We start from the raw sequence: 13,044 nt of genomic DNA, 5'->3' as shown, positions 1-13,044 counted from the left end.
TATCACAAGAAAAGTAATGCATGATGCAGAACATAATGGTATTGATTTCTCTAGTATAAATTTTCTAATAGAGAAGCGAATATGATTAAGATGTAGATCCAGGAAGTACCATTTGAGTAGCTAGTAGATCACCTGGAAATTAGGAGCATATCTCCTCACCGAGTGCTTTAGAGTCAACAAGACTCGAGTCATCTAGATGCACCAAGCATGTGGAGTTTGTACTCCTTGCTCTAAAGTCAACAAAACGCAGTCAGATTATCTAGCATACAGCTAAGCTCTGACATGCCAGAGAGATTGCTAAGCTTATGTTGTCAGGCCAATTTCATCAAGAAAGTGAATAAATATATGATGATCCAGGGACTCTCATAGTGAGAAGATTCCTTTTAAGTCTAGCATGGAAGTTGAAAGCTGGATAAGATTAGGTACAGTTGGAACAACCAAAAGAACCACCAAATATCCATCAAAGATTAGATTCATTTCCATAGCTATCTCCATTAATGGCTAATCCAACAAAAAAGCAGTAACTCTGAACTTGGTACAGATGACAATCTGAACAACTGTTAGATGAGATCAAAGTTAAAGATGGCCAGGTAACCATGGGTAAGCTGGCAACCAGTACAGTATAACATGCTAATAGCCAAGCAGAACTATAGCTGTGAAAGAAGTTGGGAGTAATATGGGGGTATGTAAAGAGCTGCCTCCTGTTGGAGCTATATGCAAGTGGAAGCAAGAAATTGGGCTAGCGTTCTCCACCACATAGCGAACAATTGAATGACTCAAAGAAAGAGAACATAAGGCTAGACTTTGTTTCTATATCTATGTCGACACATCTCTCTTTCCATTTGAACTTTGGTACTTGTGACATATAGGCAATGTTTAAGCAATTGCCCATGAAACTTGAGAGAAAAACACAAGAAAGTTGCTCCTATTGCCTCTGCAAGCCTAAAAGAGAGGAGAAAAACAAGACTCTACTAAGACCTACTAGTTGCATATTATAGCAAGTTTGCAATATCAATCTGAAACAGCCTCTTCATCACTGTTTGCTTTCTTCTGGATCTTCCGCAGATTAAACTCATCAGTATTTTTATCTCTCCCTTCAACCACAGTATGCAACAAATCCTCTGATTTTACCTTTCCTTCTTCCCCATTGTCACTTGAAGCTAAAGAGCCAGTGGAACTCTTATTAAGCTCCTCTGGTTTAACAACTGTGTTGGACATTCTAGACTCCTCCGTCACTGCATTCTCTAAGTTAAATTTATCTTCTTCAGGAGGTCTCTTTTCATTTGTGACATTTTGATCATGAGAGGAATCCAAATAAGTAGTCTCATTCTTCAGAGAGACAACTTTAGTTATTGGATCAGTAGCTGTCAAATTGGTCAGAAGCTCCATTTGGTTGTCCAGTACAGGTTTTGTATTCAACTGCTGTTCTGCTTGACCATTCAAAGATGTTGAATTGGTCAGCAGTTCCATTTTATCAGACAGGTTATTTGCTGAACTCATCTGTACTTCGGTGGAATTCTTCATCACATTTGTGGTGGTTAGATCAACCTTCTGCTCCATATTATGGTTAGGTTTATCTACTGTTGAATTCAAAAGAATTGTAGTATTTGATTTTCTCTCAGGTTCGCCAACAACAACACTTGAATTCTTTGCCTCAGAAGCATCCAATAAATTAACAGCACTTGATTCATTTCCCCTGAGATGTTCAATTGCTCCATTGACCAATCCTGAATCTTTCCTTTCTAGATTCTCTTGATGTTCCTCATCCAAGTTCCTGACAGCTCCACTTTCATTCACATTTTCTGTCACTTGGACATCATGACCTACTGCGCTAGACGCATCGTCACCTCTAAAACTCTTTTCCTGTGACTCATGAGATCTCTCTCTGTGTTCTGTCACTTGGCTATCATGAGCTACCGCACTTGATGCATTATCATCTTGGAAACTTTTTTCTCGAGCCTCATGAGATGCCTCTTCACGTTCTGCTGCTTGAGCATTATGAACTACAGCACTGGCTACATTATCACCTTGAAAACTTTTCTCCCGAGCCTCATGAGAACCCTCTTTATGTTCTTCCTCTTCAAACAAACCGGAATCATCAACCTCAACGTCCTTTTCTTCTCTTTCAGAAACTTCTTCCCCAAGCTCAACTGCATCCACATCTTTCTCTTGATCTAGTTCATCAATCATGTCATCCCCAGATCCAGACTTCTCTTCATCCTCATTTTCTTCACGCTTGATTTCTTGTTCCATATCTTCAACATCCTCATTTTCTTCTTCTTTAATTTGTGCTCGTCTAGAATCCGTCTCCTCTCTGTGAGGAAGGACCTTCCTGCCAAACTTGAATACCTCATGCCGGCTACCATCATCCTTGATTAGCAAAGGGGAGTTGCTCTCCTCGTATTCCTTCTTATCATAGGAATGCTTAACTTGATAGAGCAACCAAAGAGTGACAGCAACCAAGAGGCTTATCTGAAGAGCGGTTTTCATCCTGAGCCCTTTGGATCTATGATTTCTACTTGATACCTGCCTCAACATGGTAAATCTCTTTAATGAAGAGAAACAATGTTTACCTAATACTGAGACTTTCTAATCGTATTTCACGGGTCCCTGCACAGGGAAAATGAAAGAACAATCTGTCACATATGTCTATGAGCATATATGATATTTGAATATTAAAGAGTGGGGATAAGATAATAACAAGTTGGACGAACGATTCAATCCACTTTTGCTTCTTTTTCCCTTTAATAATATGGAGGTGCATCAAACCAGTACAGTGATGAAACACCATAAAGATCATGGTTCGAGAAAACTTCTAGATAGTATTTGGTGCATGCAGCAAATCAGAGCTCTATTAAGAACAGTAATCTCAAACACAGTTAAGACAGAATCACAACCTTCCCCCTTAATCTGAAACAATCTTACACTAGTTGGTAAAGGATGACTGATGACGATCTTACCAAAGCTATAATATTATTGTCCAACATAAAGAAATTAGAACAAAAGGGGGGGAAAGAAACCTAATTTCTCCACCAAAAACACATCAATCAAACACGCAAAGCACCAGAAAAAAGATCAAAATCCCATCTTTCCACACTGTTAAGAAAACCCATTTGTTAAAAACACGATTAAGATCATCCATCAACAGAAATGTGGCAGCCCCATGCACCACAAACCCAGAAACCCCACAGTAGGTATAGCCGCAAAGATCCCATCTTACCGGGCCAAATCGAAAGAAGTGAGGGAACATACCTGAGGACGAAGCAAACTCCTCTTTCTTAGGGTTTTCTGCTGATGGAGAAGGATATTTAATCTAAAGAAAAGAGGAGTGGAGGAACAGACTCCGGGTTTCCTTAGTCAAAGCCGCGAGTTGGTGGAGTTAGCATTCACTTCTCTGAAAGGATCGACAAAAGCAACGATTCTCCACCTAAATCCTGCGATCAGATCTGTCACACAAGGAAAGCCGAGCAGAAATTATACTAAAAAAACGATTTTTTTTCCTCTCTCTCTCTCTCTCTCTCTCTCTCTCTCTCTCTCTCTCTCTCTCGCTAGGAACTTGAATTAGGTTCAGACAGGGGCCAGGGGTTGAATACTTGACCCATTAAATATATAGCCTCTGATGGCTCATTTAATGCAAAATGACCTAATTATCACCGGCCAAATGAGGAGATATTAATGCCAAATAACCCAACTTTAGATGATAAGGATGGAAAAGATTATTAAAGAAACAACAACTATCATTAGCTCTTAAAGTTCTATTTGTTAGATTACTTAACCAATTGTAACCAACAAGGGAAGTATATTGTAAAGTCTGAACTGACAGCTATTGAACCCTAGTAGTCAGATCGTTCAAGGAAAAATTAAAATTGAGATAAAATTAAGATTTACTTTAAAGTTAAAATTTTATTTCAATTTCTTAATATTTGGGAATAAAATGGTGTTTGACTGTGGTAATTAAAATAAATGATAGAAAGTAATCAAAAAATTGATCTTATTGTCCTTTTTCTAATGTAATATAAAGAATTTTTTTTTCGAAAGATATAAAATAGGTTTAAAATTAATTATAATTATGTTTTACCATATTATATTTTCTTCTAAGGATTACTGTTACAATTTCTAGTTCATCATAAATATTTTTTAATAAAAATATATTCTAATATATTATCAAGTGTATTCTATTTACAGTGAGCGCAAATTATTTATTTATATTTTATAATAAGTGGGCAAGGTTTTTTAAAACTTTATCCAAACTAAAATTTGAAATAAAAATATCCCTAATGATAGGGTTTATTCTATTTTACTATTCTAAAATCTTATCCTACGTTTGACACGAATCTTTTATAACAAAGAGGAGTTTATCTGAAATAACTCTCTTATTCCACGTCGTCAAACGGCCCATTGGTATAGGTTTTGGGTTCAACTTCTAGTTGTTGAGTTTGTTGTGACTCATTACTCATTAAAGAATACTAATCTATTTATCTAACTTATGATTAGCCTGTGGAACAATATATGGTGACATAAATTTCTGCAGTGATATTTGAAATGGAAGGAGTAAAGCTGTGCATAGATAAGCTTGAAGTCGTTTGCAGTACAATCAATAAGGAAGGTTCAGATATGCAAAATTCCCTTGCTTTTCTTTTGTTTGGCCCAAATCTAGTTCAGTTAATTTGGCACTGGATTGAAGTAGGTGAGAAGTCACGATAAGGATTTGACTTTTTAAATGAACTTTTCATGTAAAAGGTCCAAATCTTTATCCAGGTTTTATCAGGTACAGATGGGAATCAAATCAAATTTGAACACTTTATGCTATAATTAAATAAAGGTCAAATCTATTTATATAGAAGCAAGCAAGGTTAGTAAGGGACGAGAGGTGGTTATAAATTAATAATACTTTGGTCCCAACCTTCTAAGGGTTTCAATGTCAGTTATTATCATCCTATAACTATAAGAACTGGCCATGGTTTCGTGCTTCTAGAAAAAAAAAATTTGAGAGTCAAAGATACCAACTAATTAAGAGTCTAATCTAATTGATAGGTAGAGTCCACTAAAGTACTGTTGGACCTCATGGTTCATGCTAATAAGTTCGGAAGAAATAAATTATAACGATTCTAAATTATATAGATATAGTATTTTATATTGACGAAAGAATTTAAACCTAAAGACTAATATAGAGTGCTTTTTGCAAAAACCTATTGTGTTTTTATTAACCTGGGTTAAGTGGAGTCGAGTCAGTCGACCACATAGTTTATCTTATTATTTTAAATTTTAAATAAATCGGATAATCCATATGTGGATCAAATCCACTAAAGATTTTACTCCTATAAATAGGGGTGGATATGTGTTGATAATTATCATTGAATTTAAGAAATTTAAACAATAGCTAGCCCAATAGCTGCTTCAGATTATAGCTTCGTAGAAACATCCCAATATTTCAAACCCTAGCCACCTCCTACCTCCAGCAGCCACCCTACAATACGGCCATCCACCACCATTCTTGACCATCCGCTACCCTCCGACGACTACCGCAATGTCGGATATTTATCATTTTATCTTCTCTGATCTATCTCTACTATTTTATTTTTAACTTTTCATCCCGACCTCCGATTTAGGTGAAACCAGAGCCATTAGAACTCTAATTCATGAGACTACCTCCACCTAAATTTTTATAATTTATTATGTCTAGATCAGTCCAGATCTGGTTCATAAAATTGGTATCAGAGCCGATATTTCTTAGAAGATGATTAACATGCGATCCAAGACCAACGAGGAGGGATCGACCATGAAGGACTAGGATCTCATATCTTCTCCTGTGGGAGTTCATTGGGCGCCCCCGCCACCACCAACAATAGTCGACGACAATCCGTTGTCGTGGGCGAAGGTAATTTTTAAAGATTTTTCTAATAAGGTCACTAGATCCATTAAGGAGCACCAAGAGGATGGACAAGACTATTCAAGCCTTGGCGACAACCCTTCTGACTCAGCACGGCCACCAATACCCTCCCGTGAGGGAGGGGATGAGCTAGCCCAAATCATGGTCTTAACCCCTCCTCCAGCAGTAGTGGGGACTCCTCCAACCCTGTAGACCTTCCCAGACGTCGCTGCCACGCCGAAACCACTAGCAATAGTGGTCGCGGGGTCATCTTCCCCACCAATAGTGGGAGCTAGGGCTAAAAACCCTAACTTCCCATCGACAACTATCTAGACACTCCCAACCCCTACCGCCACATTCGGTCCCTTCCACGAGACCTCACACCCGAGCCCAGGCCACCGTTCACACCGGCACTGATTGGAAGACTGCCAGCGACAGTGGTTCATGTTGCAGCAAAGCTGCGACTGGTGGCCGTGGGTCCGATGCTCCCACAACCACCAGCGGCCACGGCTGGCTTCCTTGGGCTGATTGTTGACCAGTGGTGGCATCACCGTAATCGCTGGTGACCGTCAGGTGGCCGAACTCGACAGCCACCACCACGGGAAGCTATCCTTATGTCAGGGTGGCTCCATCGCGGCTTCCCGCCGCCGCTGCTCCCATGCAGTGGGGCCATGGGCTCCTTCTGCAGTCGCCTAGGGCCGGTGGACTTGACAGCGATGTGCCATGGCCGCCGTTGCAGCGCCTCGAGCTCGAGCTCGATAATTGGGCTTTCTCGCTGCTCACCGTTGTTCTATCGCTGCAAGGACCAACTATGGGTTAACTGTCGGCGACCCACGACCGATCCCAACTGCTGCCGTCTCCCATGCACCTTATGGTGGCGCCCCTAGGCCGAATTCCAAATTCAGCCCCATGGTTATTGGAATGAAGAAGATAAGTGCACAATTTTCGAGGCAAGCCAAATTTTCGTGAACTGGTTTGACTACTTCATGCGAACTAGTTTGGAACTCATGAACAAGACCCCGAGCATAAGTATGAGCCCGAGGAAGAATGGTGGAATGAACTAGTGGGCTTGCATCATCAGACTAAGCCGAACCTGCGTGCAGCCCGGGGGCGACATAAGCCGAACCCATGTGCAGCCTCAACCCCGAGGTCACTTCACCCGATAACATACCACATTTTGGGATCCAAGCTCGGACTATCAAACTTGATTTTTTAAAATTCTCCACAGGAGACCTACTATACTGGACCTATCTAGCGAAGCAGTTTTTCATGTACCATGGCACGCCCGATCACTAGAAAGTCCAGCTAACCTCATTCCACTTGGAGGCCGTGGCGATTAGGTAGTACCAGTCAGCTAAGCGGACTCGACCATTCGAGTCTTGACAAGACTTTTTTTATTTTTTGCACGTTTACTTTTTCTTTTCTTAAATTTTTCAATGCATACTTAACCAAATGACTCTTTTTTTTTTATACCAAAGTGCTATTTATGTAAGTATTGTAGTAAATGCTTTAAATCTAAATAAAATTATCTTAATCCACAAAATATACTCTAAATATGAAGAAAATATTTTAAATTTGCAACACTTGCATGAAAAGATGTGATATTATTCTAAGAAAATGTATACGCCGATCAAATACTTCCATCCAACGAGCACATGTGTAACCATAATCTCAACTGCCACAGAACTAGGCCAAATATTTGATTAATTAATTTCTATAATGTAAATTAGGAAAACTATACGATCTCAACCAACTCTAATGCGTCCTTGAATCTGTTTATATACACCAAAACATATGTGAAATTATTCTAAGAAAAATCATAACTCTAAGTCCAGAGATATTTCGTCTCCGGTGGGGTCGGCTCGCCACGTCACCTCCGGCTCACTTCTTTCGTCGACACGTAGGCAGCACCCCATAGCCTCGACCACGTCGCGCTTGCTCCACCCGGCCCGGAGAAGCACGAGCGCGAGGAGCCGCACGTGCCACATTGCGCTCTCTCGATCTTTGATCGGCGCCGTCCGATCCCAGCTACTAGCCCGTCCGTCACCGTCCGATCCGACTGTCATCATCTCATCCACCTCCTCCTCCCCCCAGCCGGCCGCCCTCAGCCTCCACCCCATCTCGGCCAGCCACCTCTCCACCCCCGCACGTGCGACCCCCTTCGCTTCGGACGTGCCGCAGTAGAGCTCGGCGATCTCCGTCCAGACGTCCACCCTCCTCGCCGAAGTAGCCGCCCAGGCCGGCGCCGGCCACGATACCGCCCAATCGAACCGCCGCAGCAGATCGTTTACATCGGCCGCGGCGCACCGCACCTCGCCGCCGCGGACGTAGAACACGGGATTCGAGGCGAGACTGGGGACGGAGGGGATGTAGAAGTGGCGATAGAAGGGGACGAGCGGCGGCGCGCGATCCAGGAACCACCTCGCTGCCGCGGCGCGATCGGCGGCGATCTCTGGCTCCGCTCCCCAGGAGGGGAGCCAGAATCGGCCGTCGGAAGCAGCTGCGGCGAGGCTAGACGAAGGGAGGGAGAGGAGGAGGCGGAGCTGCGGCGGCGAGGAGGATCGCCAGTCAGGGAAGCCTGCGGCGACGGGTAGGCCTTCCCGGAGGATGGATCGGAGGTCGGGGGGGAAGGAGAAGGAGTATGTCTCTTCGATCGCTGCGAGATCGGAGTCCGAGAGGCCGGCGGCGACGGCGACGCCGGCGGCGAGGAGGTGGGAAATCGCCGCCTTTCCGAAGGCGGCGAGGGAGAAGCATGCGGGGCGAGGACATGGGTTCTTATCGGAGACGATCCTTTCGTCCGTCGGCATTGGGGAGGGGAGAGTAGAGGAATACAAGAGGGAGGGAGTGGAATTTGAAGGAGCGGAAGGGGTGAGGTTAGCGAGACACGTGGCGGGAGGGGGGCGGGAGAGAGAAGAGAGGTTGGACCGGGAATGGTGGGCCTGAGCCCTGAGGTAGTCGTGGTCCAGAGGAGAAGGAGAAGAGAAGTGGAGCCCACTGCGGACGAGGAAACCGCAAGGGAGAGGATCCTCTGCAGAGGGTAATCGTAGGAATTACTAGCAGTCGGTCTACTTGGCAGGTAGATACGCCTGCCAAGTAGTACTGATGCAACATATATTTCCATCAGGAGTGCAAAGGATCAGCTCCAATCGGCGTATGAAGCGGGGAAACAACCTGAGATACGTAAAGCGTGGAGAATTCCAACGGTATCCATTTCTAGAAGTGGACCAAGTACGTCGAAATGGTGCGCATTTCGGTCAACTAACTTATTCCAGGTTCAAAAAAGTAACACTAGAAAGAATGGTTTTTTCTTGAATAATTCTAATTACTTCAATGATGACAATGATCTTCTAAGGAACATAGGCGATCATAATTATAATACTGTATAAAAATGACATAGGAGTAATGCTATGGGTAACGTAATTATGAGAGCATACTTAATGCCCCCGACGCTAGCTAGCTATGGTTTCTTCTTGAAACGCACTTTGATGACTTGTTGAGATACGTAAAGAGATGGATTGATAGCTATCACACTTTTAATAATATAGATAAGCAATCGTAGTTGTTTCAGATGTCCAGAATATCTTAATGGAGTCAAATATCGTACGCCCACACATTGGCGTACACAGCAAAGAATTATTTTGGTCACATTGGCTTGGGTTTATTTCTACTTTACTACGCCATCAGAAAGTATTTTCAGGGACTCGTACTAGTTACCGAGATTTTTTTTCAAAAAGAAAAGCTATAAAATAATAAGACTAGAGTGTGTAGATCAAGATACAACGGCGATATGCAAAACCACATTTCAAGCTCTAATTTGCAACAAAAACAAAACAAACATTTCTACAATAAACCATGCATTTCACCCAGTTAACTAGATGAGCCCAAACAGTACAAAAAGAGGTACTCGGAATTCATCAACAAACGGGAGATTAACAGGGAAAACTGGAAGAGGTAATAGGCAACTATCTTAGATAAATAATTTTCACTCATTGCAGTTTACCAGAGAATTGCCGCAACATATGCAAGAAATGGTCCAACAATAATTGAGGAATAGTATCAACATCCCTCACTCTTTGCAGACACAAAAGGTTCTAGACAAAGACACAGACCAAATTTAGAAGGAAAATAGTCGCCATGAAGAAAACACGACAACATCATCAGTCCAAGCCTCCGCAGAACTGAAGATCCTAAGAGGCCCATCATGCCGAAAGGATTTTGCGCTCAGATGAGAAGCTTCTCAATGGCATCCTGAAATTAATGAAATAGAATGTAAATAAAATTACTGAAGAAAAACACAAGAGACTGAAACATTCAATATGAACAGATGTTGCTGCTGACAGAATGCTTCTAGTGAAACAATAGATATGCCATAGGTAGAAGAGTAGTAGGTTCACCTTGAGTTGCTGTATCTGAGATTTCAACTGGCTACCTTCATTGCTAGTCACTGAGCAAGCAATAACTGGTCTTGTCACTCCACAAGCTCGCCCAAGAGCTTGTTTAGAAGGGACAAAGACATAGGGCACATTCTGCACACAACGGTGTGAATTTGGTTAAAAGATCATGCTTTGTAGAGAACAAGTAAAGAGAGATTGCTATCTTAGAGATGAACATAAGTATAAAGATCACAGATCTAGCTGCTACTATATGCTGGAGGATTGACAATGCGTTTCAGGAAAGAGAGCAAGGAAATGCAAAAACCATGATCCAATGAATAGGGGATACTTGTACCCACAATGGCATAGAAAAGTAATAATCTAAATCATAGGCATCAGTATTTGTTGGAAGCAAAATGCTGAGCATTATTTCATGAGAAATGAAGTGATCCAGAAGCAAAAACACATGGTAATTTTGCAATTTTGCTCACCAAGTGGACATTCTTTCACAATAAACAGCAGCTCTAATTCGACTACTATACAATATTAGATGGTCCTAGTCCGATAATTTTGCATTTCTGCTAACCAAGTGAACATCCTTGAATGATAAACAACAGCTGCAATTCGACTAGTACGTAATAATAGATGATCAAAGTCAGACTTTGACCAAGCACAGTTTAGTAATTGATGCAATGTTCAGACATCAATTTTTGATTCACTTATCCCAGCAGAAGAGCTGGAAATAAAAACTCGACATGTAAAACACAATCATACTTGCTTTACAATTATCAATATGGAAGCATAGTAAGGGTTAACCAAACAATGATTAGCAAACTTCTTTCACTGAAACCTAATAAAATTTGAACTTATCCTAATGAATTAGAGATCAAAGTCATAATGCTGTTTGAGATGGGAGGTACTACATTAGTTGCAATATTTTCAGAAACTTAATCTCCACCAAACGGAAAGGACGAGTACATTCTATCACACACAAGGAAAAGCTCTTTTAACTACCTCTCATGCATTTTTTATCAATAATTAACAAGATTTGTCTAAAAATTAGGAAATTAACTTCTACAGACATGATCGTTTCTATAGGAACTCATACTCCTGTCTAAGGTAAATCTGATTCTAGAATCATCAAGACGGAACATTTTCTTCTCTTCTGGAGTTCTTGAATGGTGATATACAAAAAGGAGGATATATGTCCCATAGGAGAATAGCTAAACTCACTCAACAAATTACCCTGCAAATATTGTAAAAATAAAAATATGGGGACATAAATACAAATGTAAATAGGTGCTACACACTTCAATTGTTAGTTTGGGTCAGGTTGAGGATTTCTTGGACAAATTTGTGGGAGATAAAATTTCCTATTCACTAGATACATTACAAAAGATGAATTAATATTCGAAAGGTTTACTAAGATGATGATGGTGAACTAGCACAACATAAACTTTGAATGATAATAGACCATAAGAAGATTCACATGGTACCAAAATGTGCCAGTAATTACGGTGGATTAAACCTCCATAATTACATGTACATAGGACACTTCAGATTTCACCATTATATATATGTTCATCTGAAAATCTTCTCATTTCAATTCAATAGGATAAAAATAACTCTGAATTTCAGCTTGTGCTTCTATATGATTTAAGGCTGCCGGAAACTGGGCAACTTATATATATATTTTTCTGTTAAGGTGCTCCACCTTTAAAGTTTCAAGGAATGTAGCCCAGTCCTAAAGACAATGAACTGTTGCAAAAGTATATCTATATCTTTTAGTTTCCCCCATATTAAAGACAGAAGCAGCAATGTTGGTAATCAGGAAGGGTCTTACTTTGTCCTCCGCTAGCAAGGGAAGGTGGAGAAGGATTTCAAGCGGCTCGGTGTCCGCCGCCATCACTACGAATTCCGATATGCCCCTATTCAGAGTCTTGGTTGCTATCCAGCAAAATAACAGAATTAGAGAAAGGAAAAAGGAGAAAAAGAAAAAAAAAAAAAGAAACTTGCAACCCAACTCAGAGAAAACCTAAAAGACTCCAACTTCAATGTAAGAAAAAGAAACCGCATAAAAAAAGTTGATGGTTAGGATTGATACTACCTTCATTAGCTCCCTTCTTGAGCTGCTTGTAGTTGGCGGCTTGTTGGATGAGATCCAATATAGTAATCGATAGCTGCGCATCGGCCAAAGGGTATGCTTTCGGATTCACAGCCTCTTGGCTCTAAGATTAGAAGAAAGAAAGGCTGGTATTAATAAACAATGAGATATATGTGGAGAAGGAGAAGGAGAAGGAGAAGCGAATAAAAACACGGATAGTTAACAGAATAAAGGAAGAGGGCATAGAGAGGGGGATAGAGTGATAACCATTTTTTCTCCTCCGCCTTGCTTTGCTGCGACTCTTGGAGACTTGTTCGTTGTTGTTTGGTCGCGGCCTTCTCTTATCAGGGTTTATAAATTACACGACGAGATTTTTGCCCTAAAGTACGGGAAGAGGTAAGTTGTTCCCGTGGAACTTTGTTATATCCTAAATCGATACTGATATCTCTAATACCATTCCACTTTATATTAAACTTGATTAGGAGTAGTCAGTCAGCTGCCCATTTGTCGACAGAGCCTCTGATAAAGATAATTTTAGGGGCACTCGAATTGGAAAGTCTTTTACCAAACCAAATATCGCATCTCCCCTGCAAAAATATTTATTCAAATAGGTGTTGTCTCAAAATATTACTAAGACTAAGCATCTCATCATTGCTTCTCAGCTTCGTCTTAAAAATGAAATCCAGGAAGACTTGGAT

The 13,044-nt window shown here is 41.2% G+C and overlaps 3 protein-coding genes across 4 annotated transcripts; all 3 read right to left on the bottom strand.

Annotated features, from left to right (window-relative positions):
- Positions 1–456: 456 nt before the first annotated feature.
- LOC140773927 (uncharacterized) lies at positions 457–3,561 on the bottom strand. Of its 2 annotated transcripts, none has more exons than XM_073116719.1 (2): positions 3,021–3,561; positions 457–2,610 (listed from the first exon to the last, which is right to left on the bottom strand). In XM_073116719.1, exon 2 carries the CDS (start codon positions 2,536–2,538, stop codon positions 1,012–1,014), a length of 1,527 nt encoding a protein of 508 aa, XP_072972820.1. In that variant the 5' UTR covers positions 2,539–2,610; positions 3,021–3,561; the 3' UTR covers positions 457–1,011. The 2 variants fall into 2 exon arrangements, with proteins under 2 accessions (XP_072972820.1, XP_072972819.1); XM_073116718.1 differs by having other exon boundaries at positions 3,253–3,561.
- A 3,938-nt stretch (positions 3,562–7,499) lies between these two features.
- On the bottom strand, positions 7,500–8,714 carry LOC140774348 (uncharacterized). Its single transcript, XM_073117309.1, has one exon. It carries the CDS (start codon positions 8,674–8,676, stop codon positions 7,687–7,689), a length of 990 nt encoding a protein of 329 aa, XP_072973410.1. The 5' UTR covers positions 8,677–8,714; the 3' UTR covers positions 7,500–7,686.
- Positions 8,715–9,812: 1,098 nt separating this feature from the next.
- LOC140773850 (uncharacterized) lies at positions 9,813–12,760 on the bottom strand. The gene is made up of 5 exons (XM_073116619.1): positions 12,614–12,760; positions 12,350–12,470; positions 12,086–12,189; positions 10,264–10,395; positions 9,813–10,117 (listed from the first exon to the last, which is right to left on the bottom strand). The coding sequence occupies exons 1-5, from the start codon at positions 12,614–12,616 to the stop codon at positions 10,091–10,093; spliced, it is 387 nt and encodes a 128-aa protein (XP_072972720.1). The 5' UTR covers positions 12,617–12,760; the 3' UTR covers positions 9,813–10,090.
- Positions 12,761–13,044: the final 284 nt, after the last annotated feature.

Source organism: Typha angustifolia, chromosome 13 (assembly GCF_048772165.1).
Source record: "Typha angustifolia cultivar Huaian chromosome 13, ASM4877216v1, whole genome shotgun sequence".
NCBI lineage: Eukaryota > Viridiplantae > Streptophyta > Magnoliopsida > Poales > Typhaceae > Typha > Typha angustifolia.
The sequence above is the reverse complement of the archived record's forward strand: the minus strand, read 5'-3'. Positions and strand labels throughout refer to the sequence as shown.

Coding starts and splice junctions, on each gene's coding strand:
- LOC140773927 (XM_073116719.1), bottom strand. CDS start 2,538: ATGTTGAGGCAGGTATCAAGTAGAAATCATAGATCCAAAGGGCTCAGG.
- LOC140773850 (XM_073116619.1), bottom strand. Junction 12,190..12,349: donor CAAGAAGGGAGCTAATGAAG/GTAGTATCAATC, acceptor TTTGCTGGATAG/CAACCAAGACTCTGAATAGG. Junction 10,396..12,085: donor CCTTGCTAGCGGAGGACAAA/GTAAGACCCTTC, acceptor CGTTGTGTGCAG/AATGTGCCCTATGTCTTTGT.
- LOC140774348 (XM_073117309.1), bottom strand. CDS start 8,676: ATGCCGACGGACGAAAGGATCGTCTCCGATAAGAACCCATGTCCTCGC.